Source organism: Branchiostoma belcheri, unplaced genomic scaffold (assembly GCF_001625305.1).
Source record: "Branchiostoma belcheri isolate BF01 breed outbred unplaced genomic scaffold, Haploidv18h27 scaffold35, whole genome shotgun sequence".
Taxonomy (NCBI): Eukaryota; Metazoa; Chordata; class Leptocardii; order Amphioxiformes; family Branchiostomatidae; genus Branchiostoma; species Branchiostoma belcheri.
Window position 1 is genome coordinate 2,311,902 of NW_017803965.1, and position 26,667 is coordinate 2,338,568.

The 26,667-nt window shown below is 40.2% G+C and overlaps 5 protein-coding genes across 7 annotated transcripts; 3 read left to right on the plus strand and 2 right to left on the minus strand.

Annotated features, from left to right (window-relative positions):
- The first annotated feature begins 498 nt into the window (after positions 1-498).
- Positions 499-4,622, plus strand: LOC109475810 (methylsterol monooxygenase 1-like). Its single transcript, XM_019776582.1, has 7 exons — positions 499-761; positions 2,088-2,165; positions 2,319-2,467; positions 2,736-2,862; positions 3,010-3,058; positions 3,226-3,381; positions 3,885-4,622. The coding sequence occupies exons 1-7, from the start codon at positions 603-605 to the stop codon at positions 4,034-4,036; spliced, it is 870 nt and encodes a 289-aa protein (XP_019632141.1). The 5' UTR covers positions 499-602; the 3' UTR covers positions 4,037-4,622.
- A 595-nt stretch (positions 4,623-5,217) lies between these two features.
- On the plus strand, positions 5,218-8,968 carry LOC109475811 (methylsterol monooxygenase 1-like). Its single transcript, XM_019776583.1, has 7 exons — positions 5,218-5,547; positions 5,971-6,048; positions 6,352-6,500; positions 6,625-6,751; positions 7,264-7,312; positions 7,660-7,815; positions 8,279-8,968. Exons 1-7 carry the CDS (start codon positions 5,389-5,391, stop codon positions 8,422-8,424), a joined length of 864 nt encoding a protein of 287 aa, XP_019632142.1. The 5' UTR covers positions 5,218-5,388; the 3' UTR covers positions 8,425-8,968.
- A 274-nt stretch (positions 8,969-9,242) lies between these two features.
- LOC109475812 (V-type proton ATPase subunit F-like) lies at positions 9,243-12,143 on the minus strand. Its single transcript, XM_019776584.1, has 5 exons — positions 12,053-12,143; positions 11,067-11,148; positions 10,664-10,746; positions 10,217-10,339; positions 9,243-9,937 (listed from the first exon to the last, which is right to left on the minus strand). Exons 1-5 carry the CDS (start codon positions 12,134-12,136, stop codon positions 9,908-9,910), a joined length of 402 nt encoding a protein of 133 aa, XP_019632143.1. The 5' UTR covers positions 12,137-12,143; the 3' UTR covers positions 9,243-9,907.
- A 420-nt stretch (positions 12,144-12,563) lies between these two features.
- On the plus strand, positions 12,564-18,101 carry LOC109475809 (uridine phosphorylase 1-like). Its single transcript, XM_019776581.1, has 8 exons — positions 12,564-12,845; positions 13,644-13,770; positions 14,184-14,336; positions 14,762-14,876; positions 15,291-15,361; positions 15,669-15,807; positions 16,185-16,331; positions 16,968-18,101. Exons 1-8 carry the CDS (start codon positions 12,817-12,819, stop codon positions 17,105-17,107), a joined length of 921 nt encoding a protein of 306 aa, XP_019632140.1. The 5' UTR covers positions 12,564-12,816; the 3' UTR covers positions 17,108-18,101.
- LOC109475803 (cyclin-T2-like) lies at positions 17,952-26,568 on the minus strand. 3 transcript variants are annotated; one of them, XM_019776571.1, is made up of 13 exons: positions 26,341-26,568; positions 25,662-25,743; positions 24,744-24,872; positions 24,240-24,300; positions 23,958-24,020; positions 23,811-23,873; positions 22,713-22,758; positions 21,651-21,741; positions 21,414-21,486; positions 21,205-21,278; positions 20,815-20,874; positions 20,566-20,668; positions 17,952-20,296 (listed from the first exon to the last, which is right to left on the minus strand). In XM_019776571.1, the coding sequence occupies exons 1-13, from the start codon at positions 26,523-26,525 to the stop codon at positions 19,041-19,043; spliced, it is 2,286 nt and encodes a 761-aa protein (XP_019632130.1). In that variant the 5' UTR covers positions 26,526-26,568; the 3' UTR covers positions 17,952-19,040. The 3 variants fall into 3 exon arrangements, with proteins under 3 accessions (XP_019632130.1, XP_019632132.1, XP_019632133.1); XM_019776573.1 differs by lacking the exon at positions 23,811-23,873 and having other exon boundaries at positions 23,952-24,020; positions 26,341-26,566; XM_019776574.1 differs by lacking the exon at positions 23,811-23,873 and having other exon boundaries at positions 26,341-26,564.
- Positions 26,569-26,667: the final 99 nt, after the last annotated feature.

A 26,667-nucleotide genomic window follows, 5' to 3' on the forward strand; every position in this document is an offset into this window, starting at 1 on the left:
ATGGGCATCTGAAAAAGAAGCACTTGGAAGTCATGTTTATAGTTCTAACAACACTTAGTTGTACTCTTTTGTTGACATTTTGTATTAGTTTATCAAAGTTCATTAATTTCACATTTTCACTTGTTAAGCACACTAACTAATGAGCATTTGTTGCCTGTAATTTCACATTGTTTTACGCATAATTAAAGTTTTGGATAACACGTTAAGATATTTGTCTGATGTGTGTTTGATGATGGTTGGAAAAATAGAGTTCTTCAATCTCATATTTCAGCCGGGCTTGTTATCCCTCCACCCAAATACACAAAATCAAACAAGGCAATCAGAAATGGCAGACGAAAACTATAGTCTTCACAAGAAATATCAGAGGCCCTCTACCGATTTTAGTATGAACTGCAGCAAATCCAATGTAGGCCGCTTATGCAATCCCTGAATCCCCGAGTCCTCTGATTGGTCCCCAGCATGACCTGATCCTTCGGCTGATCAAACGGACCAATCGCAGCGCCCGACATACCGGGTGCGGGCTGCGGAAGCGATCTTGGCACAGTTCTTACCTGTATATATAACATAACTGCAGGGTTTTGAGAAGCTACAGTGCAATAATCATGGAGGTGAACGATTCTGTGGTCACCACAGTTCGGCTGATGGCCGACTACATGCCCGATAACCCTCTGAGCGGCCCGTTCGAGGCGGGTTGGCGGTACATGACGGCCCACTACACCGAGTTCCAGATCGCTACCTGGGGGTCACTCATCGTGCATGAGGTAATAACGTAGGCACAACAGACAAATGACTACTATACTGATTGACATACTACTAGTTAATAATTTTGGTAAGAAAAAAAATATAATATACCTGACCTTTCTGATTATAATTCAACATTCCTGGCCTTTCTGAATGTCTCAATGCTATATAAGATATAATAGCCTTTTCTACTCTACTCATAATAACCTAACGTACGTTAACGTTAACGTTACCTACAGAATGTATATTTAGGATCATGTCATAAAATCTGCCTAAATTTATGGCGAAACTAACAGCTATTTTGAAATGTAATTTCCGTCTGGGTAACGTCAACTTGAATATTGTTCTGTGTTCGTCTAAAATAAAAATCGAGTTAAAGATTTCAAAACAAAAATGGTTCGTAAGTTGCTATCTTAAGTGCGTATAAGTGACAGCCCTTTCAAATTTTAGAAATAACAAACACGGCGGACATCGAATGGAATTATATAATAGCCTCAGACTTCAAGACATAAAATATATTTGACTCTCAAGTGCTGTGTTGGAAAAAATGCAATAGACAACCTAATAAACAATGATGAGGATGTATATGCATCTTGGTTATTACTTGTATCAACCAACCTCCTTGCCAAAATCTTGGGCAACTTCTATAAAAACGTCGTCTATAAAAACAAAATGACTAGCCGTGTGACCATAAACATACCAAGAGAAGCAAACGAAATTGAATTGCAATTTGAATTCCAGCGTGCCTGTTCTTATTTTTCTCGTACTATATGATAGCCTAAACTTAGTTATACCTCAATCCCAAACGGGAATTTATTTAGAGCGTTAGTGTGGTTTTCGGCCCGTGCCTGAATTAACCACAACAACCCTGTTTCTGTACGTCTTTTTGTTTGTGCGAAGTAGTAGTCTAGACATCTTAACTTAATAACGACATAAAAGGAAAATCATGATCCAAGAAACCCGCACATCTGCTTGAAGATTACAGACCGTCCTTAGTACGCCGTCGTCCATTGGATCATACGTATGAGTCGATGTGACGTCATGAGGTAGTCTTTGGCAGGTTGTGTAAAGGTATATCGAAATGCAAGATGGAAGATAACAAAAACACCTTTGGAATATTAGATTTAAAAAAAAACAGATTCGTGAAAATTGCCGAAGGAAACACTGCAATTACATTGTGATTTAAGCAACGCAAACTCTCCAAGAACGAAACGTAACTTGCGTTTTAGGGTGTTTTCAGCGCTCTTTGCATGATGAAGGAGGTTAACCTGGCACGATAAACAATGACATGGGAAATCCTGACCATTGAGTTTCCAACGCGACGTTTTCTTGTTTTCCCCCCACAGTTGCTGTATTTCCTGATCTGCCTACCAGGCTTCATCTTCCAGTTTCTGCCTTTCATGCAGAAATACAAAATCCAAAACGTAAGTACATTTAGGTCAATGTGACATTATCCGTTCATGCGTTTTCGTTGGTGGTGGCATAAATATAAGTTGAAAAAATTGACAGTGCCGTCGCCTTGTCTTGTAATATATGTTGGAATAGAAAAAAAAATGTGACGTTGTTTACTACTACAGGATAAGCCTGAGACGTGGGCCGGACAGATCCAGTGCCTGAAGGTCATCATGTTTAACCACTTCTTCATCCAACTGCCGCTGATGTGCGGGACCTACCACTTCACGCAGTGGTTCGGCATTCCCTACGACTACGACTCCATGCCGCCATGGTAACGTGTTTATTTGTGTTTGCTTTTGTTTAAATTTCAGTTTCTTTAACCCTAACTTTTTACTAAAATTTTACTAAATTCTAAGGGAAAAACATGCTTGTCCGAAGGAAAAATAACTTGAAAAATTGACCATTTTCACATACCGATAAATATAAGCCAGGCCAGCGCTACTTTGGTCAAGACGATTTATCCGAATTTTTTATTCCCTGCACAACAGATTATATTGTGTACAACTGACCGCCTGGATATTTTGTACTCTTGTCTGCAGGTACGTGTTGTGCATGCAGGTGTTCTGTTGTGCGGTGGTGGAGGACCTGTGGCACTACGTTCTGCACCGCATCATGCACCACCGCAGGTACTACAAGTACGTCCACAAGGTGCACCACCACTTCCAGGTCAGTCCTGCTTTTGATCTGCAGTCGCTACATTCCATTAGAATTAGGGCAAGGCAATAATTTTATCGTTTCCTTCGGAGGTTGAACTTCAATCACCCATCTCCACGCGCGTAATTGAAAGACTAAAAGTTGTCCTCATTTTTTCAGGTGCCGTTCGGAGCGACGGCTGAATACGCACATCCGGTAGAGACAGTCGGTAGGAATCTTCCTATATTTCCATAATATTAATAAGCAAATTTATATTATTGTACCGTGAGTATATGTCTGGTACGTTTTGCGCTACTACGGATGTTTTAAACACATGTGGCGTTGCAAAATTGTCCTTTGTGATAATAAAATGTTATTTTCATTTTTTTTCGGCAGTTTTGGGTACCGGGTTCTTCCTGGGTATCCTGATGTTCTGTACGCACATGGTGCAGATGTGGGCGTGGGTGGCCGTGCGACTTATCGAGACCATCGATGTCCACAGCGGCTACGACCTGCCCTACCACCCGCTACACCTCATTCCCTTCTACGGAGGTAAGTACTGACTGTAACTCTGCGACTGTAGAGGGTGTTAGTGTTGGTCGGTAAAAGTATGAAAAGTTTCTTCCGAGCAGAAATAATGTACGTACGTGCAAAATGTTGGTCCAGAAGTCTCTGCCAACCTTCACGCATTCACCTGACGTATTAGGGACGGGGGACGATGTAGATTTCTGGGAGCACGTCGGTAGAACCTACTAGTACCGTACTGTACCTTTGCGAGCCCCGCATTGTACAGGGCTGGCATATGACATCCACAGAGAGTCTTTAAGGATGACATCCCAACATCCAGCGAAAACCGTGAAAAATCGGCGTTTCGCACAGGCCCAGTACGTTCTGCCGACGTGCTACCTCTGGGTACTTTTGACCCATTGCTGACGCCACACGTCCACAATGTTACGAATCAGTAGTCATACTCTGTTGAATGAACTTGAATGTTGAATGAAGGTTATAAGTTGGTCCGTATGAAATTTTGACATATTCGGTCTTTATTCTGCCAGGCGCCCGGTTCCACGACTTCCACCACATGAACTTCACCGGGAACTACTCCTCCACGTTCACCTGGTGGGACAAACTGTTCGGCACCGACCAGCAGTACAAGGACTACCAGAAAAAGGTGGCCGCCAAGGAGGGGGGCAAGAAACAAGAGTAACCTGTAGTACCACAGTTTGGCGCGCTGTGGTGTCTCGGAAGAACGATTTCCATGTAAAAAAAATTTACTACAATACAATGTATGTTGTCAAATTAAATGCGCAAGTGTACGCAAACCGACTTCGAATTAGTGAACCCTTTGCGTGTGACTTACCAAGATGATGTATATATAAACACATCTAGTAGAACTACTAGAGGATACAACGCAAAGGGACACAGAAACAAGAACAGCAAAGTTCCACCCCTGAGATGTTTGGAGGATAGGTCTGACAGAACCAGACTAATACCAAAACAGAAAATGGAGTTTGCTATTCACCACAAGGCGGTCGTCTTTCCCAAGAATAGTACCCATGCAAAAATGTAATATAAATAAATAAATAAATGAAATATGCAAAAACTGCCATAGATCTGGTAGACCCCCTTACCTCTGATTTTTCACATTGATGTAGTAAGAGCCATTATAGTTTATACATTGTCATCATCATATTATTATCAATTCGAAGTTGTTCAATAGTACTTGCAGTGGGTGTCATGCAACGTTCTTGTACCTGTGTACTCTCCAACGTCCTGTATACAATTGTATAAAATAACCATGTGTACTGTGCGTCATAATACTATTGATTATACATTTCCACCCCTTGCGGTTGATGTTATTATAATTTGTTATCTATGGCTTGGGGGTGAAAAATACATCAATTGTAAGTTACTCTACATTTAGAAAACCGACTTGCAATGTTTTATGTTAAAATGGTCTATATGACTGAAAACTGCTTTCGGTATACAGAGTAATACTGTAACATGTATTTGAAGAAAACTGCCCGAAATGTCTATCAAATAAAGTTACTGTTTGTGAGCAAGAAATAGTGACTGTCGTCCTTCCATAGTCGGGGGTAATGAAGACAAGACAATATATATCATCTGAAAGAACTGCGTAGACGTTATAGTTTGGTTACACCATCTTTTGAAGACAGTCCGGTATGGAACCAACATGTATGGAACATGTGCACGCAAATGGAGCAAAGTCTCGTAGAGGTTAACGAGCGTCCTCTACCGGGTTACATTTACATTGCACCCAACCTTAATGATCTATTAAAACGTACGGCAGGACGTTGACACAAAATTAAGATCACAAAAGGCTCTACATACTGTACCCTGAACTGTACCGTGTTCTATGATTGGTTCCCTTTATGGCATGATTTTCTCGGGTCAGAAGTCCGCGTATATTATTACAGGCCGACCTCTGACCACTACTGCTTTGTCAGCAGTCGGTCGCAACCCAGAGGTGGGCCTCTATCTGGTCGCAACCAATCTACGCCCAAAACCTTCTCTTCAAGTCTTTAAAACACGAGAGACATGGACGTCAACGATTCGCTGATCACCACCGTCAGGCTTGTAGCTGACTACATGCCGGAAAACCCGCTCAGCGGCCCGTTCGAAGCGAGCTGGCGATCCTTGACTGAGAACTACACCGAGTACCAAATCGCTACCTGGTGGTCTCTGTTTTATCATGAGGTAAGTATTTTGCCCGTAAAATTATATTCGAAACAGTAGTAGTTATCGGTAACATGTAGCAAGGTGGTCTTTCGCGTATGTTTCAATGTTTCCACGCCTTTTTTTCATAAAATCATAGTCTGAAGTTATTTTTTTTTCTTCTTCAGATTTTAAGAAATTGACAATGCAAATGACTATGAGATCAGAATGCATGACAAATTGATATTTGATGATACAAAGGATTGTGGCCAACCACAAATACTTCAGTTACTGTAATATGTTCCATACTAGTCACTGTTCTGGGATCTTTGTACCCTTCTAGGTACATGTATTACTTTTGTACCGTTCTACAGGCCACTCGCCTATTGACAGACAAAAAAAAAAACCAGACCCAAAATGTACTCATCCTTAGCGATAAGAAAATGTGTATTTTTTTTTCCACAGGTGACATACTTCCTGATCTGCCTACCTGGGTTTCTCTACCAGTTTCTTCCCTTCATGCAGAAATACAAAATCCAACAGGTTGGTATAAAGAACAAACACTGCATAACATAACTCCTAATTCATCTAGAACTGTTGTACAATTACATGACCCTAATGTAAACTGTGTAGAATGTTTTGTAATATTATGACACTAACATACACATGTATGTACATTTGCAGAAGGAAAACAATATTGGTTTTGCTCTCTTCTTCTATTTCTCCAAACACAAAAGGTTAATGACCTAGCTAGACCAGACATCTGTCACCATGGTAACTGGTGCTGTAGCAATAGGAATACAGGGAGAGAAACGTTTAAAGTTTTAATGATCTATTTTTCCACAGAACAAGCCTGAGACATGGGAGGGACAACTGCAGTGCTTTAAGCTGCTGATGTTCAGCCATTTCTTCATCCAGATGCCCCTGATATGTGGGACCTACCACTTCACTCAGTGGTTCAACATACCGTATGACTACGACTCCATCCCACCATGGTAGGCTGTGCATTTCCATTTCCATTCACTCATGTCAACCAAATGATTGATTTTACATTCATCAAAAATTAACCTTTTTGAGTAATATATCCAATGTATATATAAAACACCTTTGTTGTGACAGGTATGTCCTGGGTCTGCAGATTTTTGGGTGTTTTGTAGTTGAAGATGTCTGGCATTACTTCCTCCACCGCGTTCTACACCATAAGGACTACTACAAGTATGTGCACAAGGTTCACCATAACTTCCAGGTAAGTACATGTACTAGTAATAAACTAAGTAGTAATAGTAATTTGCAGTAACCAAATCAAAATACAACTGTTACAAGAGTCCATTGGACCCTGGAGGCCACTATAACCTCCATGAGTCAATGATACAAGAAAAGTCCACATACACCTACTACATGATGTATATATAAACCCAGTACATGGACCAGTGCAGGTTAGGTGCAGGTAGACATCAGAAATACCTGCACAGCTCCTATTTTACCTGCACTAACCTGCATATACCCAGTACATGGACCAGGGCAGGTTAGGTGCAGGTAGACATCAGAAATACATGCACAGTCCCAATTTTATCTGCACTAACCTGCATATACCCAGTACATGGACCAGTGCAGGTAAGGTGCAGGTAGACATCAGAAATACCTGCACAGCCTCAATTTTACCTGCACTAACCTGCATATACAGGTGGTATTTTGAGCCCTGCTGGCATATCTAAAAGCACATCTTTTTCCCCATCTCTTGCTGCTTGGCTGCTGTAGGCCCCATTCGGAGCAGTGGCAGAGTATGCCCACCCAGTGGAAACTGTGGGTGAGTAACTTACTAATTTACATACCAATTTACATATCAATTTACATACCAATTTACATACCATTGATTCATTTATTTTCACAGATTTAATTTTGTGATAGGAGAAAGGTTTTTGCAGTGTGTTAAGGACACACCAATTTAATGTTGTTTCTTAATTGTTATGTGTAATGGAATGTAAGAAATGATAACTAAAATGTGCTAAGAAATTGCAGATGTTAAAATCATAAAGATTTCCTCGTCCAAAATATTTTTCACTTTGTCGCCCTGAAATTGCATTGGATGCCTTTAAAAGATAGCTGTGCACCATGCTTATTTACTTACCCTGATCCCTCTGCACATGTTGCCAGTGCTGGGAACAGGGTTTTTCCTGGGCATCCTGTTCTTCTGCACCCACTTTCTGCAGATGTGGGTTTGGGGGCTGTTCCGTCTGCTGGAGACCATAGATGTGCACAGTGGATACGACATCCCGTACAACCCTATGCACCTGCTGCCCTGCTACACAGGTAGGGATTGTTGTCGGTAAAAAATGGTAAACATAGTCCCATTACTATTAGTATTTTCAGGCTGTAGGGGTATTTGGGGTGTTAATCCACCATGTCTGGAGCACAGTATTGGAAGGCAGAGCCTGTCCCTCTTTTTCTACCACCTTTTAACTTTACAAAGTACCTCCCCAATCAAAATCAGGCGATTATTTTACACCTGACCAGAGTGAGGAAAGTGCATTTCCTCAGGCCACATCTTGCCACGAATCAAACCCATGGCCCCTTGATCTCATGCCCACTAGCTTAGCCTTTTGATGCCACAAGATTGTTGGAGGAAGGATTCATGACATTATGGATAATGTATATTTATGTATATGTGCTATATAGAAAGGCCATGCTGGTATATAGTACAGTGTCCTAAACACTATTTTTGTGAGACCAACTGTTTTGGCATGCTAAGCTAGTGCAACATGTTTTTGAACAGGGGCACGCTTCCACGACTTTCACCACATGAACTTCAACGGGAACTACGCCCCGACCTTCAGATGGTGGGACAAGCTGCTCGGCACCGACTGGCAGTACAAGGAGTACTGCAGCAAGCTGGCCAAGGAGGGAACCAAGAAGGACTAGGAACAACCTTCTCAATATTCAGAGTTTTAGAGTTCCTGTTTTATTCATTATTGTGAGTTTCTTGATGACTATGTTGTTCCCCACTGGCTCCCATAAGGCAACATATGCATGCAGATCTACATGGAAATTGAAGACATAAAATAAGATAACCTTTTCTGGGACCTTTAACCTAAATTTGTGTCAGTTTCCCTGATGTGCCAAGCATGTGAAAAAAAAAAACTTAAGAAACACAACACACACACACACACACACACACACAAAACACCTCTGTACATGGAAAAATAACAATCCCTAAGCAGATATTATGAGGGAAAAACAGAATGTTATGATTTAACCTGACAGCTTCTGCATAGAGATAAACCCCCTTCCTTGCTGCTTTATGTCCTGGAACTACATGTACCTTGGCAGGGAGGTTAAAATCACAACATTCAAATGCATCAAAAACAACATAAAAGATCTTTTCAACTTATCCAACATACAAAGATGTAAGCCAAACATTTTGCCACAGGTCACGAAGTTATGGTATTACATCTCTGTAATAATTTTAAAAAATATGTAATGAAACAACATCAAAATGAACTTAAAAGTTCAATGTCTATGGAATGTAAACTTGCAGTCTGGTCTCATTTCATGAATGTATGCAGGAATAAGGATAATTTCTCTGAAAAAAAATGAGTTATTAGTATTCTTAACACTTGAAGAATATATCTTAACTGGAGACTGCTGATGGAGTTCATGATATTCTGAATACTTCTAACAATTATGCCACAGATAAAAACTTAAGAAATAAATTCATTGGAAACAACTTCAATATGGTAGGGTGTTTGCTTGGTCCTGTGTTTAATAGACTTCCTGATCTACATCACAAATGTGTCTGATGGTTTTTGATTCCTTTCCATGATGGGTGTATCATACATACTGTTTACTGTATATCTTGAAATGTTTTGCAGTGGTCTTATTTTGGAGGTAGCCTCTCCAACACGAATTCACAACACTGCAAATATGTGTTCCAATGTATTACTACAGAATTGTTTCAACTGAGCCTGTGCAAAAATAATTGAATTTACACAGGTATGTATATAGACTACATATACTTACCATCAAGTACATTCACCATTTCCTACACTTTCCAATTCATACTTACTGCCTCATACATATACTTAAATACAACATTCACAAAGTATCACAGTTTCAGCTATTAAAGAAAAGGGTTTTTTTTGTAAAATGCGTACATCAATATAGAATTGTCATGAACTTTTACTAGCTACAGACTTGAATATTATGTCATCAGCATTCATTCTATGACACTACAACAGTTTTGTAGAACATCGTATTTCTGTTACACTTTATTTATAGACTACACAGTGAATTATAGAGTAACTACTTGACATCCATGGTTCCAAGAGAAGGTCCACTAGGACAACATTACAACTGGGACTGTGAAAATCTTTTTAAGATCATCAAAGGAATGACTGCAGATTCTTCACCGGAAGTCATCTGGGTTGAACATACCCTGAAAAACAAGAATGCTTTTTAAAAAAAGCTGACCGGGGGCCAAGATGAGAATAAAGGTAGCTGGTTTTGTGGTGTGAGTGTGACAATGTGTGACTTAAATTCTGCAAATCACGATTTTTTCGTGGTACTTTTGTATTCAATGTTTTTGCAACCACTTCTATATCTTGAAATAAACTCCAGATTAGCCTTTAGCATACCTAGGTAGCCATTTGGCTACCAGCTCTCTATTAGTTACAGGGTCAGGCAGCAGGGAGAGGGTTGATTAAGGAAGGTTTACCTTTGCTCGTCTGAGGATGGAATCCTTGCTGGCGTCATACGGATGGTCTTTGGATGGAATCTCCAGAACAGCAGGAATGGGGTTGGAGTGAGCGTCAATCACATGTCGGATCAACTCTGCTATCTGTCAATGGAAAATACATGGAAAATATAGCCTCAATTTTTTTCTAAAAAAAAAAAAACGTTTTTAGTATTACACTACCAGGGTGGCAAGAAATAAGTAAATCGCTAGTCTACTTCAAGGAATTGTAAGGATTAACTGGCAGTGGAAATATAATGCATTCTATTACTGCACAATACAAATATGATATGTCCATTGTAATGCTAAGTCCAAGTCAGACCAAGTGTGATCTTAGCATTAGAGCTACAAACATAAAACACACAAGATTTTAGGAACCTTTGAAGTGGCCTTAACAGGACTTGAAAATATATATATATGATGACTCACATTTTGGTTTATCAGGATGACAGCAATGTCACTTCTCTGCACAAAACTCTTGAAAGTTTCCTCAATTTCACTCACACTGGTGTCTGTAGGGAAGGAATAAGACACCATACATGTATATACTCAATTGAGATACAAAAAAATTCAGGCTGGCTAGAACACTATAACAAAAAATTAACATACTACATGTACAACATGTTCTGTCACAACTTGGAATTCTGGCTATACAATACATTTACAATACATTTACATATTTCCTTGCATATACATAATTTCATAACATTATTTTGAGCAGTGGAGACACTCCATTTACTGCATTTAGATTAGAATCATAGATTACGACTTTGTAGCTTTAGGCCTTTGTAGCCTATTTTTCCACCTTTGCACCTTTCCACATTTGGCCTACCTTTTTCCACCACCAGGAAGTTGGGTTTTCTTTCCTTGTTCATCTCCCCAATACCTCCCAGTAGAAACCCAGTACAGGTGTCCTATGTCAGGGCAAAACAAGGTACACAGGTATGAACAATACAGCTTCACCTAATGTCAACACTTTGCGGTTGGAAAACCATATGAAACAGCACCAAATGATGTATAACTAGAGCTCTGGACCATCCATAGATACCTGAGATGACAGTGAACTGAACTGAAGAGTGGCCCAAACTGGGACTGGTGTTAGAAAAAGAATGAAGGGAAACACGGCTGCACTGATGGATAACTCAACTCCCTTTTTTTTTCAAAGCTTTTGGAAGGGGATTGGCTGTTTGGACAACAAAAGCCCAGTCCCATCTGTTAAACACGATAGTTCTACGATGGTCTTAAGTTTGTAGAAGAGTTCTAGAGTAATGTACAATGAATTTTACGACCGTCTACACTGGTGTCCTATCCGTCCGAACCAATTCTATTCTAATGTACTCTATTAAGGGGGTATAAAGTTACTAGTAATCTCCAAGCAGATGTTGGGTGGAAAGGTCTTGTGACATACCAGTACCAAGAAAGTGTTTTAGGCCCAGGCACCATAAAATGTGATGATGTCATAATCATGTGACAAGAAAATTTATGCATTGGAAAAAAATATCAAGATTCTTTTAGACCATTTCTGTCGATGTAATGATGTAGTACATCATGTAACGTTACATGCCTTTGCTTTCATTTTTTTTTACCAAGGCAATGCTTGGATAAAGGTTTGGGTGAAAAAGGGCGTGTAACGTTATATGTGAACATGGAAAACAACCAAAATTTGGTGACCTCGTTTAGAATACAACATGTTCAACGCCAAAAATTGACGTCCCCTGTCAGAAAACTCAACCAAAAATTACCACAAAACCTTCTTCGTGTCTTTATGATTCAAACAATAATAATAAAGACTTTAAAATATTTGTAGAAATGACTCACTTCATCGCCGATTACAGAGATCAGCTTCCCAGCTTTCATCATCCGCGCCATGTTGGATAGAAGTGCTTTATGGGGACAAACCATTAATAACAACCAATTTCGCCTTCGGGAAATCTAATGTTTTGATAACATACAACTAGGTTGTGCTTTTTTTATATGGCTTTATACTTACTTTTGCTGATTTATAATCCTATATTGTAAGATATTCTTGCTTTTGTGAAGGAAACGAGGACGGTAAAGTGCTCCCATCCGACTCTTTGAACATGCTTACTGGTCTTTCCCTAAGCATCTTCCAATGTTGTGGCAGGGATAGAAATGTTCAATGATATTCAAAATTCGCTGTACAAGCGTTAGATTACAGATATATTCAATTTGTTAACAAAATTCGTCACATATTAATTGAGTAAACTTTTGTTTCGTGTATGTTAAGTAAATAAATAATGCAATAGTTATGATTTTCAAAATTGTGAAGTTTGGTCCCCTTTGATAAGTGGAATGTTCTCGAGTCATGTGACCTTCAATCAGCTGATCGCGTTTATTTACAGTGTTGTCTGCCTGGTTCTGTCTGTCAAAGAGTGATTTAAACACTGTTTTATGGCGTTCAATTGCCTCCTACTCAGACAAAAACACACATAAAAGCACAGAGAAGCAAATAAGTTTGTTATATGTAACGTTGGTACCGTAACGTTGAAGTGGTTTGTTAATAATACCGTACGTGTGTTGTGTGTGTGTTGCTGCTGTGATATCATCTTACCGAAACAAAAATGTCTATGGATTCTGGTGACCAACATTGGTGAGTACATTGTTTTCATTATCATAACGTTCCATGAACTGCACATCTCAAAACGCCCAAACAAATGTTTATTATGATCTTTTTAATTTTATAGAAAACAGTGATTTGGTGGCACAGCATTTGCAAGTATTTACATTTTTTGGTTTCGACATATTGTTCCTGGTTTCGCTCCTTTTCCACTTTCTTCCGTTTGCAGTTTCACATGTGTATAGATAGTTTACTCCCCAAAATAAAGTCCAACGCATCCTCTCCTTACTCTTTAACTATTAATTGATTATTTATCAATTGTTTACTCTTTGGTCCGCTACGAAAGTATGAAGGTCAGAAGTTGATTGACAAGTAATTCTGGACGTGTGTGAAAAGTAAACAAACACAGCAGTTTTAAATGTTATAGCTGTACCATTGGCACATGCGTACGGGTGTGTACCAGTCAGTTTGTACAGAAAAATTACGTAATTTAAATTTAATTAATAATTATTAAATTATAAATGATTAATATTGATAAAGTGAACTGAAGTATATAATTCAAAAAATCTCGTTATCATTATTTTAATTAATATTAATATAAATAATATGTAATTATGTATAGGTTATACTTGGCATATATTTTCTAATTACACACAACTGTAGTTTGAACAACATACAAAATTTAAGTTTGCTACAGTTCTTCACCACCATCTTCACCAGCTTTGCTTTATTGATGTTCTGTGTTTTATATCTAATTCATCAATATTCATTGTGTTCAAAATTAACGTATTTACATTTTAAACGTTTAAATTTAAATGTTGAACCTTCCAGTGACACCAGTAATGGATATGTTCACCTGCATAATCCCCACCTGAAAACAATGGCGTCAGACTTCCTCTATCACTTCAACCTGGGCACAGCCACGCATGACCTTCCCGCCATGTTTGGGGATGTCAAGGTCAAGTACAAGCTTATGAATAGACATTTACATACAGAACGCATAGTGAGACCTGAAGGTCAAACTAGAATATCTGACAGATTCAGTAAACATACTAGTACATATAATAAGACTACTGTAAATAAGCACTGACTTCTGCTTGCTGTTAGAATACCCAGTACTATCTGTAGACACTGACTTTTCTTACAAACAGTTAACTTCTTTCAAAGAGTTTACCGAAGCTGGTGTTTTACATTTTTTGCAGTGACTCCGCCACAAAATGATGTGCATTCCCTTTGTATTACAACTGTACTTCAGAATTATTTAAACTATGAACTTGAGAGATCCTGAAACTTCTTTTCCCTTACTGCAAAAGCAACACGCAGATGCAGAAGCAGATGAATTTACAGTATTTGTACCCTGGTGCCCCACAGTTTGTAGTTGTTGGAGGCAGTCCGACACGTATGGGGAAGTTTGCCCGGTTCATTCACCAGGAGTTGGGTCTGCCAGATTCGGAGGAGCCGCGGGACCTGGCTGATACTGACCGCTACGGCATGTTTAAGGCTGGACCTGTGCTGTCTGTTAGTGTGAGTACAAAGTGATTCTTAAAGCTGTATTCTGTAACATTAGGAGTCTTAGGACCACAGAAAAAGTCAATTTTCTTGTAATTTCTTTACAAAGTAAGTTGAATCTACCCTACTCCATTGCATTCAGTGCCATTCAGGAAGTGGAGGTTCCAAAATGTATGACGCATTACGAGTGTGTTTAAAAGCTGGAAACACAGCTGTCAGCCATGTTTATATTCTAGTACATGTAGTTTGTGGTGGTACCACAAAATGATTGCACCTCATGTGGGCTGTTTTAGCAACAACCATAAATGTTAGAAATGTGACATATATTTTTTTATTTTTGTAGTCGCCTTTAAAATTGTAGTAAATGACAATTACATGAAGAATTTTTCAATTCAAATACTTCTATGTTTATACATAATTCTACTTTACTGTTATTACAGCATGGTATGGGGATGCCATCCATGTCCATAATGCTGAATGAGTTGCTGAAGTTGTTGTACCATGCCAGATGTAGTAATGTCGTCATGTTTAGGATGGGCACTTCGGGGGGGCTAGGTAAGTACCATGCAGGAAAATAGCCTAACTAGCATGAATAAAGTCTAACTAGTATGTCTAACACAAACAGCTATGCTAGAAACACTGCTAAGTTTTGGACTCAGATTGCCTGGAAATGAAGATACTGATAGTCATCTTCAATTGCAAAGGACTAGTACCACCTGTTTTTAGCACTGCTTAAGGTCCATATGTGTGTAGCTTCCTTTATTAAAGAAAAAATGTACTTGTTCTTTATTTGTAGGATTACAACAAGTTTGCTATGTGAGATTGCACAATGATACTATCTAATGAAATATTGACATGTACAATGAAAGTGATAGAGATTGCACAATGATACTATCCAGTGAAATATTGACATGTACAGTGTAAGTGTCTGTGATATAAAATGTAAGAGATGAATGTTTATGTTTACAGGCCTTGAACCAGGCACAGTTGTGATCAGTAAGGCTGCTGTGGATGCTTGCTTCAGACCAAGGTATACACAGGTATGCAATGTGTTTATCCTAATTCTACTTACTCAGACTTGGGTCCTAGTGGTACACCAGCATTGTGGGAACAAGCTTCCTCCACTCATTGTGATTTTGGGCCAGAGTTTTCACTTCTTTCAGGATAAGCAATGTGTTTATTCAAGGAGGTTTGTTGAAGTGGTGTGATGTGGGTGTTGTATTTATGTATGTGCATGCTGTTTTTACTAATGAAATCCAGGAAGATTACCGTATATTTTTTCTCATGTATTATCTTATAAAACGTCAGACAAGCAAAGAACTGATGATACATTTCCCTTCCCTGCAGATTGTACTAGGTAAGGAGACAAGCCGCCCCTCGGAGCTAGACCAGAGTCTGGTGGATGAGCTGTTACACGTGGCAGGCCAGGAGGACGGGGTGACAGCAGTGACAGGGAACACCATGTGTGCCAACGGCTTCTACGAAGGTGAAGAAAACCTTCAAATTTATCTATGTCCAAGATTTACCACATTTGTGGAAGGATTGACATAACAGATGGTTATCACCTCTTCAAAGATGTCAAAACTGAGACCAGACTGTAAGGACCGGGCCTTATCTTTTCAAAAAGTGTGGTAGAATCTTTAACATGCTCAAGGTGTGGCTCCGGCTTTACATCCTATCTAAGAAGACGTCCCTAACCTGAGCTAAATAGTTACTCATTCACACCTGCTGTAGTGATTGGAACAACCGTGTGGCCCAAGGGCTATTGAACTGTAGATAGGCGCTGTAGGATTGTATACCGGTAGTTCTTATACAAAATGGTTTTTAGTAATAAATGTGTACATCATGTGAATCATCTTTCAGAACAGGGTCGGCTTGATGGAGCATTCTGTGACTACACAGAAGACGACAAACTCCAGTACCTACAGAGGGCCAGAGATGCCGGGGTCAGGAACATTGAGATGGAGTCACTCTGCTTTGCTGCTTTGTGTAAAAACGCAGGAGTGAAAGGTAGGAAATTCATATATTTTCATATATACATGTATCCTGTATGTACTAGCTTTGAACCAGGGATATAAGCACTTTTACAATACGTCATTACCAGTTGTCAAGTGATCACACACTGTACTGTTCTGAATCTTCAAAATATATAACTTCACTGAGATTTGTCGCCTATGGACACTTGTTTTTATTCACGAGTTGCACATTCCCAGGATCCTTTGCGCACAGGGTGGGGAAAGGTTGCGGTAAACAACGTGACTCATCCTCGGCTCTGGTCGGAAGAAGTCGGAAGTGTTCGCGAGCGCTCGGAAATTTAAAAAATGGCTGACACCACTGCCGGCGGCGGGAGGCACGTAGTTTTTCACGGAGTTCGTGCGGCAAAGCGGCATCGAATTTTTGCTCCATGACTATCGGTATGGGATAGGATAGGGTTGATTCAACATACTACGTGAAAATGTGACAAAAAGACAGACTTTTGAAATTGAATGCTCCCAGCCTACTATCGGCCAGATACCTTCTTCCGACCAGAGCCGAGGATGAGTCACGTGGTTTACCGCGACCTTTCCCCACCCTGTGCACAAAGGATCCTGGGAATGTGCAACTCGTGAATTATTGTAAGCTAACCTTTACACCTTGACCCTCCAGCTGGCGTGGTGTGTGTGACCCTGGTGGATCGTCTCCGTGGAGACCAGGTCACGACCCCACACGACACACTGAAGGAATGGGAGCTTCGGCCACAGAAACTACTGGCTCGATTCATACGTAGTCGGCTGGGCATCAAATAGATAAGATTTTAACCACGTTAAAAGTGTGGTAAAAAATTCTACTACCGGTAATGTTTTTTTAAGCTGAATGGGTTTTTTCAATGCATCCGGCTAGCAAGCAAAGTGAAATCAAGTCTGTATTGGGTAGAATTTACTACGAAGTATTAGAAATGGGAACGTTTATAAATGCAAGTATGAAGATTTCTTGGTGATAAGTAGCATTAAACTAGAATACCGGTATTGCCAAAAAAGGCTCGTTTTCAAACACATTGATTGCTACTGATTTTAGACCCAGAGCTTCCAAAGAAATGTGTTAAATTTTGTTTAGAAAGCCTTGAAATACATATAGCAGTAGTCATATGTAGCTTTGATTTTGTGACATGGCAGGTACTATGGTTTCAGAGAACAATATCCAAACTATGTTGAAGGTTAGACATTTTGGTAAGCAAAATAAGTACTGACATTGGCAATTCAAACTCTACTACAGTGGATAAATTATGGAGATTATTTCTGGACACCATCACTCTTCTTCGGCGTCATTAATGAACAGAACGTAGTTTGAATTGCCTGTGAGTTATATCCAAACTTTTATACAAATTTCAGTGTTCATGTACATCAAAGCTCAAGTAAATTTATGTTTTTGACAGGCAGATTGTGACCACTTCCAATAGGTAACTGCAGTGTATTTTTTTCTTGTCCAGTCTGAGCTTGTTCTATTCAGGGCCAAATGGGTAGGAATATTTTTGCTTCACATAACTTTAGACAAATCTAGTCTTAAATCATGGAAGGTGGAGTGGCATTGAAAATACAGTAGCTAAAATTCCAAATATTGATGTTACTACTAAAGAAATGTCAAATGTCAATGCAACATTTAAAGGTTTATTGTCCCACTATCTAAAAAAAGGCATTTCTTGTGATCAAAAAAACAAGTACAAAATGTCAGCTCTTATACCTTGTCATGCTTTTATCAATAAACAAAGATGTAAAGGTATGAAATAAAATTTACAATATGCTCTTTCTTGTATTTGCTTTCATCTGTTGTTCTTCTCAAGATCTTCGTTCTATGTCTTTGTGCTACTCGGGTGACGGCTAAGTTTCCGCTAATAACGCTAACAGTACTTACTCCTGAGTCAGTTTACTTGTGCACCTAGAACAGTGCTCTTACGTACAGGACCTATCCAGTAATACATACAAGCAGCCTAATTGCTATTGGTCCATACAACAACAATCCCTCCGTCTGCTTAAGTATTATAATAAACTCACAAGGGCTGCAGTTTTTTTTTTAAAGCAAAACACTAGTATAATCTTGGTACAAAATGTATCTTCTCATTTTTTTCCACGTTTCTCTTAAAATGTGCACTTCAACACCTTGTCTTGCCAGTACAACACATACGGTCTTATAAGATTATGTTGGATATCAATAAATTAGCTTACATTCATCAAAAGGAACAAGTAAATCATTTTGCACAATTGAGACCCTACAGCAAAGCACACGGCATGCCTTAGTTACAATGGACTTCAGACCTACGTAAAACTTAATACTTAGTGCTTGAGGAAGCAATATTCGGTCTTCCATGTCCCAGAGAATTCTACCAAAGCATTTTACAGCTCGCTTTAATTTAGAACAGTTAGGAAACCCGTTGGAGAGAAAAGTTGTGCCGACCAAGGAACAGCTTGTCTTGGCTCACGCACACATGGCAACTACAGTACAAGATTCTCCGAGAGTCATCTAGTCCTAAATTTGCAGTTTTACAACAAATACAAAAGTAATGTACAGTCATCTTTTTTGTTAGACAACTCATGTCTGTATTGTGCTTTTTGTCTATTACAAGCAATAATATGTACAGGTAACAAAAGATACTATAGATAGGACTTATCCACACTGACAGATTGCAATACTTGCTTCTAATATGTATTTTTTGTATTTTCGTAAAGAAGATATAAACAGCACCGTTTACTCTGGGGGTGGGGGAGGAGGGGGTGGGGGTTCGTTGGGAGGGGGTGGGGGATGTTGAGGGAGGGGGGGTTGGGGTAAGGTAGGATATGACATAGTGGACATTCCAAAGACATCCATGCCTGACATACCAAACAGGGGGTACTCTCCCAACGTGGGGTCCTGGAAGAAAGAATGCCCGGACATGGATTGGTCGGAAGTTTGGCCCAATAACTGGAGAAGGGGGTCGTCGCCTGAGTTTTCGTCAGTCACAATGTCCATGTCATCGCCCTCCTTTCCGTTTTCCGTGGCCAGCCCAGTATCCTGGTACTTGGACTGTATTGCACTTGCTGACTGAGGCTTGGGGGGAGGGGGCTGAGGGGGGTTCTGGCTGGAGGGGGCGGGAGGGGGCATCGGCAACTTGAGCAGGCTGGAGCTCTCCAGCGACCCCGGGGCAGGCGCCTGGAGCTGTGAGGGGTGATCCCGCTGGTGCTTTTTGGCAGGGGAGGGGTGCATGAGCGCCACGCCTCCGTCTGCGGCCATCCTTGCTGCACCGTGGAGCAGGGCCATGTCGGGGCTGCCCGCGTGCGCCCGCTTCCTGGACTTGGGGTCGGTGGCGTCGCCCGGCCCCTGGTGTTTGTGTGGGTGTGGCAGGCTGCCCTGAGATGGCTGGGTGGCGCGGGAATGGTGTCTGGAGGAGGCGGCGCCGGCAGAGTGCCTGTGGTGGTGGTGCTCGTGCCGATGCTTGTCCTTACTGTTGGGCGGCACCTTCTCTCTCGGGTGGTGGTGCACGGTGGACGTTTTCTCGTGCCCCGGAGCCGGGACCTTCTCATGGTGCCTCTGCTGGTCTTTGTGGGACGCAGGATGGTGCCCGTGGTGGTGGTGTCTCTCCCTGTGGGCGTTCATCTGACCGGGGTGATGTTTCGCTGCACCAGCCATGCCGTGCTCTCTCTCACCTCTGTCTGATTTGGACGGTACAGGCCTGCCGTACTTGTCTCTGTGTGTGCTGGGACGCTGTGAGTGGTGGGTGCCGTGGCCAGTCGGCGTGCCTTCCCTCTTCTCCTCCATTTTCCGCAGGGCGTCCTGGTTGATGAAGAGCTTGGGCGGGGACTTGGTTGCCGGGGGGACCAGCGGAGGCAGGGTGGGGAGGTCGGGGTGGGATTTCAGATCCACGCTGGTGGAAGTATTTACAGAAGTGGAACTGGCTGCCTGCATGCCTGCCTTGTGGTGTGAGCCATCCTTCCCTTGCCTGTCATGGTTGGTGTATTCTGTAGGGGCTGTCGGGAGAAAAATAAATATTCAAAATCCACCAACTTCAAATTGAAACTTCACCCTTAGTGGCCTGGTACTTATCATAGAAAATGGTAAAGCAGCCCAAGCATATTATTCAAGTAGCTAGTACAATATAGTGGTAGTGCAATTTGACTTTACTATGTATCCCATTTTCTTCCCAAGTGTGCAGAGGTTTAATGTATTATATGCTGCCAAAAAATGTAGACCTGAACTACTACTGATTTCCTTAAGTAGTATATGGAGTTCTCTGTACCTGAATAGTTGGAGGAGGATCCAGGCTGGGGCTGGCCCGTAGTGGCAGAACTACCAGAGGCAGTTGCCGTGGAAACAGTGGATGTGGCCTCTGGCTTTGGCCTCTGTGAGAAAACAACACGTACCATGATACAATGTAGTAGCACGGGCTTAACTTACAGGGCTCAAAATTGATTTTCTTTCTCGAATGAAAAATAACTCACAACTTATAACTTATATCACAAACATCTTTAGCTAGCATGGGTCGTACCATTTTTCCTGAGGTGTGAGCAGCATTAAAGATGGAGGACATTGGGGAGTCACCAGCCATCTGTAAGAACAACACAACTGTTAGACACTTGTCTATTTTGTACACTGAACACAGACACTCAACTACGTAACCTGAAATTCATCATAGTTCATCATCTGAGTCAAATTAATCTTACAAAACTTACAGGTTTTTCATACCTGTTTTTCATGATCTCATGATCATCTCTTTTTATTGCAAAAACTTCCAGTTACTGCCAACTTCTATTGAAAATGCATGTTTGTGGGTATTTGCAACTAAGCTACCATCAGCTTTTGTTTTGAAAGTCTGCTCCTCTCATAGACATGAACATTTCATTTCTGAGAGCTCACACAGCAAAGTCGTGATACTTACTTTGTAATTGCTTATTTTCCTCTTCAGTCGACTGGGGGTCTTGTCCATAATATGCAGAAATTCTGTGGTGAGACCTAGCAAGAAACCACAAGTATTCGAAACTCCAACTTCCTCATAATGATTCATACATGAACAACATTTTACCAATGCCTTGCAAAATTGTTAGTAGGAAAATATCAAGCATTACAAAAGGTTTTACTTCAACTTACTGTCAAGTAGGTCCAGCGTAACATTGGGGTCAACATACTCCCACCAGTACTTCCCATCATTTGACCGCGGGATCTGTGAAGTGAAGCAATGTCGTCAGTATTCTACTAAATCTATACAGCGCTTATAATATGAATATCATAGCTGTTGTGAGGAATATCATTTACATTTACTGGCAAATCTTTTGGCAAAGAAACATTTTACAACTCCATTTTAAAAGAAACATTGCAAAGACTGACCTCCCAACTGGCCCACTTGCAGGCGAGGTGGATACACATGCAGGCCACCACGGTCGGCTTGTACTGTAGGCTGAAGGCCGTCAGGTGCAGACTAAACACACACACACAAACACAAACACAAGAAAGAGAAGGGAAAACACAAGTCAGTAAAAAACGCTTGAAAAACAATTTCCAGGCAGCACGACGAGTATGTTTTAACGGTAACACTGAATTTTTACAAGTCTACACCCATATCACCATGACGCGTGAATCGTCTCCTTTCACAAAATTCCTCTCTTTCAAGCCAGCAGTGGAAACCATCACCCCGAGTTTTACATCTGTACAGAAGAACAAATGATAGGAATGTTAGTTTGGTCTGTCTGTGTCTTACAGGTACGGAATCTTGCAAGGTTTGCATCACTGGCTTGAGGATGTAGCCCAACTTACAGTAGGCATTTTCCTTTTGGGTGTCTCCTGAGCAAAGAAAATTCCATTTTTAAGGAAAAAGAAGACTCTTCAGACAAAAAATGACACTAAAAAAATGTCCTAAAAAGGATCTGTATTTGATAAAATGTTCCATTCATTTGCTGTAGGACACAAATGCATTTAAACATTTAAAAATTTTTATGACTGCTGTTTATAATACCAATCTAAAAGTTGCTTTTTTCTGTAGAGTCCTCCCTTTCTCTTGTGTTCCAATGGTTATGACCATTATATTGGGTCAAACCAAGGACACAGTATCCCCATTACATCATAAAATCAAGTAGACATAGACAAAATAGCCTTTAACAGTTTTAGAATCTTTTAACAGATTTTTCTGAAACTCATTGTGACGTACACCTCCAACTCACTACTAGATATCGTACACATGTAGCATGGCAAGTCCAACAGTCTGCTCAAGAATCAGCAGCCAGTGTTATGCCCTGGCCGCTCCTTCCCCACCCCTCTGGAGAAATGGTTTCTCCGGGTTTCTGGCAGGTAATGCCAATCACATGGACCATGCCATGCCTTCTGTAGGGGTGGTGGAGGGTTTGCGGAGGGGTATAACACTGCCGCGCTTGTCAGAAGGAGGTGTGCAACCACCTGTTGGTCGCCATGAAATATGCGGTCTGCGCCAAATCCTTGGGGGCTGTGATTGGTCGATGGGCGGAGCACCCGTAGTGTCAGCATGACAGCACAAAACCAGGATGGCGTACCGCAAAGGCGACGGGTGAAAGGTCACCAGAGGAAACAAAAGAACACTGATTAGCGGTGTACGCATGGTCAGCGGACAAGTACAAGCCCCTTATCAATGGACAGTGTCACACTTCAGAAATTTACACATAGCAGTATCCATGTCAAACTATCTGCCAAGCTTGCACATTTTCCAATTTCCGTAAACTTCTAGAGCCACCAAGCCTTGAAATTAATCATGGTACTTTCTACGTTACATGCAGAATCTCTTTTCTACTCTTAATATAGACGATTGTTCACTAGTAAGTCAGGAAAATCTGCAAGCAAGACAGATATACACTACAATCAAGTCAACAGTAGGGCAGTCACTAAAAGTACTTCTGGATTTTGTAAATTGAAAAAAAAAATTTTTCATGTCTGATTACAGACATGCTCCATAAAACTGAAAACATATTTCTGTCACTTCTCTATCTTTTACCACTTTTCTGCTTTTTCAGACACAGACTATGACTTTGACTCATTGAATAGAATGCTGAACAAGCTAAAATAAAAGTTTGTGGCAAGAATAACTACTCGTGTATGTGGTCAAAACTGCAATGATCAAACAAGAAGCATCTGGAATCATATTTGATGAGTTCTATTATACACTTCAAAGCATTTGTCTGTAAGCTACATCTTTGGTGGATATTACAGAAAAAAACCTTAACTTCATTTTGCAATCATTGCAGTTTAAACAGTGATGTCTCAATCACAAGCAAAGCACACAGCCCTTAGCAAATGCATACAATACAGCTTTTTTTCCCCAAAATTTTCAAACTGCCAAATTGTTTTATCAATGGAAAAAAAAAGTTTCATACAAAACTCAACTACCAGCAAAGTCTACTGGCTACTGCAAAGTTTCCTATGGTACCTTATTTACATCATACTTCTACTTTTTTTTAAGGGAAAAGAACAAGCTGTATTGTCTACACAAACACCAGAGAACACAGCAGAGCAAAACGCACACACCATCACCGTGTGTAAGACAAGACTTGGACCCCTCCTGGCCTTTCTGCCTCATGTTCTGAAAACCTGTGGAATGAAACAGACCGGGTCAAAGCTGCTCAGGAAGTTGGAAGTGAGGAAATTTTTTAATCTTGGCGTACTTACACTCACCTCGAATAAGTTGGGTAGTTTTGACCACATGTGTGTGGGGATGGTCTATGGCAACCTCAAAGCCTGTAGGACAAGAAATAAAAATATGACTTCATGTGACTGAAGTTTTGATATGAAAAATATAACAGTATGTAGTATAGCTTACAAAAATTACAAATTGCAGCAGTAATGATTTATTGTTTTCTGGTCAGAGTATGCTTCTAATAGACATAGAAAGTGTTTTTCTTTTCTTTTTGTTCTTTTATAATTAACATATTGTGATAATAACTGAACCTGACTTACCTAAAGTTTGCAACAGTATACTCTCATTGATGACTAAATCTTGTGCTTGTTGAAGATATGTCTGTGGAAAAAAAACAAAAATCTTTCATCATTTGTATTCTTTCCCTCTTGAGAAGCTAGTGTACAACAACAATTACATAAAACATTGTAAACAAGACATTTTAAAGAAACATTTTGTAAGAACAGATTTAGAAGTGGAGTTATCAATACATTTGTACTATAACATTCAAAATGACAAATCTTTATTTCTTTTCTGTGAATGGTTAGGAAGACAGTGTTAAGTGCCCATCCCAAAAAAGAGAGAAAGGGGGCAACATTTGGGCCTGCTATAGATTCGAGCCTGTGTTGTGCAGGTATACATGATGTACATGTAATTTGTATGGTGCAGGTAGATTTCAATGCCCAGTGCAGGTATGTAGAAAAGAGGATGTCGAGCCCTGGGCTGGTTACAGCAACTTTGTAATGTAACTCTGAGCTTACATTAGTAGAAAGACGTCATCTCACCTCGCTTTTCGTGTCCAGGTTGGGGGAGTCCCTGTGCAGGCAGACATGGGCCACGCGGATCACATGCTCCAGTTTGCGAGGCTGTTCTTCCACTTTGGCAGCCAGGAACAAGCATGCAGCAGCCAGGGCCTAGCAACATCACACACACAGATATAAACCTCACATAGGCACAGCCTACAAATACATGTTGTTTTAACTGGCAATTAACATAACATACTTTGTTATGATAATATCAATCTCTCACTATATAAAAAGCATATAATACTATAATAACTATAATATACAATATTATCATATTAGTATATTAAAAAAACGAAATAAATGGAATACTATTGAAGAAGTCATATCTATGATAAAAATTGTCTGAATTTACAGAATATTTCGACTATTGTCATCATATAGGGCAATGTATTATTAATCACACATATGTAAAAATGGAGATATCAGCATCACAAGTACAGTTGATAACAGTTACATTATGCAATGTTTTCTCTATGAAAGTACAAATGTAAAGAACACACATACCAATCTAAAAGTTGTTTTTTTCTGTAGAGTCCTCCCTTTCTCTTGTGTTCCAATGGTTATGACCATTATATTGGGTCAAACCAAGGACACAGTATCCTCATTACATCATAAAATCAAGTAGACATAGACAAAATAGCCTTTAACAGTTTTAGAATCTTTTAACAGATTTTTCTGCAACTCATTGTGACGTACACCTCCAACCCACTACTAGGATAAAAATTGTTCTGAATTTACAGAATATTTCGACTATTGTCATCATATAGGGCAATGTATTATTAATCACACATATGTAAAAATGGAGATATCAGCATCACAAGTACAGTTGATAACAGTTACATTATGCAATGTTTTCTCTATGAAAGTACAAATGTAAAGAACACAAAAGGAACTCACATTTCTGTGGAACTTGGTGAAGGAATGATACATGTAAAACCGATGCATATATACAATGGCAGTGTTGATACATAGTTGGTTACTGTAAAGACTGGTCAAGGAAAACTTACAAATACAAATGAAAACAGCATTAGTTATAAGCTTTTTGATCATAATTTATCATTACTTTAGTAGTCTTTACAACCTTTAAAATCCATGTTTCTGGTGTCAGTATCTTTGAAATCAAAATACAAACTTTGTGTCTGTGTAAAAAACTGTAACCTGATTTAATCTTGACAATTTCATATTTCTATTTTTTATTTCTTTGTGATAAATAAAGATTTAAACACACGCAGGTTGGCATTACACAGGCCCGAGTTCACGTGTTCCCAGAAGGCCACCAGAAGGGCTTGTCCATATGCAAATGAGCAGTAGGGAGAATTTGTCTTACAATGGTGTGACTCATGTCACAGGCACGTGATGATACAAATCTCCCCAAAATCACCACATCTCGGCAAAATTTCATCATATTATCAATCTTTAAGTACCACTGGTCAAAAATGATCATCATAAATCGACTGGTTTGTTGAAAATATTGGGAAAATACCGATTTCTGACACGAGACCGGCGCCGGCAGTCATGACGCCATGACTCAGATGACTGCGCCACAGAAGTGGCTAGTTTGCCCATGATAGGATACACGGTGAGGCGTTGTCCCATGTCCTGGATCAAGTTAGCAGCCTGTTGTCTGTAGGAAAGTTCTTTGTCGGCGTCTACACCACACTTGCGTGTAGGAGTGTCCAGGAGTTGTTGTGGTGTGAAATGCCATCGTTCCACCGCCGCCATTACCCGTACCGCGACGAACAGACAAGCCCCACTGCGCATGCCCGCGCGGGCATCATGGGACGTCGCCAACGCAGCAAACCAACACCACAATTAGTCATTTTATCACAAAAAATAACATTTTCGCGACCAGTTTGTCGTTTTTCTGTCAGAATAAAACTAAACATCTATAACATATTAACCT

Coding starts and splice junctions, on each gene's coding strand:
- LOC109475810 (XM_019776582.1), top strand. CDS start 603: ATGGAGGTGAACGATTCTGTGGTCACCACAGTTCGGCTGATGGCCGAC. Junction 762..2,087: donor GGTCACTCATCGTGCATGAG/GTAATAACGTAG, acceptor TTCCCCCCACAG/TTGCTGTATTTCCTGATCTG. Junction 2,468..2,735: donor TACGACTCCATGCCGCCATG/GTAACGTGTTTA, acceptor TCTTGTCTGCAG/GTACGTGTTGTGCATGCAGG.
- LOC109475811 (XM_019776583.1), top strand. CDS start 5,389: ATGGACGTCAACGATTCGCTGATCACCACCGTCAGGCTTGTAGCTGAC. Junction 5,548..5,970: donor GGTCTCTGTTTTATCATGAG/GTAAGTATTTTG, acceptor TTTTTTCCACAG/GTGACATACTTCCTGATCTG. Junction 6,501..6,624: donor TACGACTCCATCCCACCATG/GTAGGCTGTGCA, acceptor TTGTTGTGACAG/GTATGTCCTGGGTCTGCAGA.
- LOC109475812 (XM_019776584.1), bottom strand. CDS start 12,136: ATGGTTTGTCCCCATAAAGCACTTCTATCCAACATGGCGCGGATGATG. Junction 10,747..11,066: donor CTTCCTGGTGGTGGAAAAAG/GTAGGCCAAATG, acceptor CCTTCCCTACAG/ACACCAGTGTGAGTGAAATT. Junction 9,938..10,216: donor CCATCCTCAGACGAGCAAAG/GTAAACCTTCCT, acceptor CTTGTTTTTCAG/GGTATGTTCAACCCAGATGA.
- LOC109475809 (XM_019776581.1), top strand. CDS start 12,817: ATGTCTATGGATTCTGGTGACCAACATTG. Junction 14,877..15,290: donor GGGCACTTCGGGGGGGCTAG/GTAAGTACCATG, acceptor TTATGTTTACAG/GCCTTGAACCAGGCACAGTT. Junction 16,332..16,967: donor TAAAAACGCAGGAGTGAAAG/GTAGGAAATTCA, acceptor TTGACCCTCCAG/CTGGCGTGGTGTGTGTGACC.
- LOC109475803 (XM_019776571.1), bottom strand. CDS start 26,525: ATGCGCAGTGGGGCTTGTCTGTTCGTCGCGGTACGGGTAATGGCGGCG. Junction 24,301..24,743: donor ACCTGGACACGAAAAGCGAG/GTGAGATGACGT, acceptor TTTTTTCCACAG/ACATATCTTCAACAAGCACA. Junction 20,669..20,814: donor CTCACACCTCAGGAAAAATG/GTACGACCCATG, acceptor GTTTTCTCACAG/AGGCCAAAGCCAGAGGCCAC.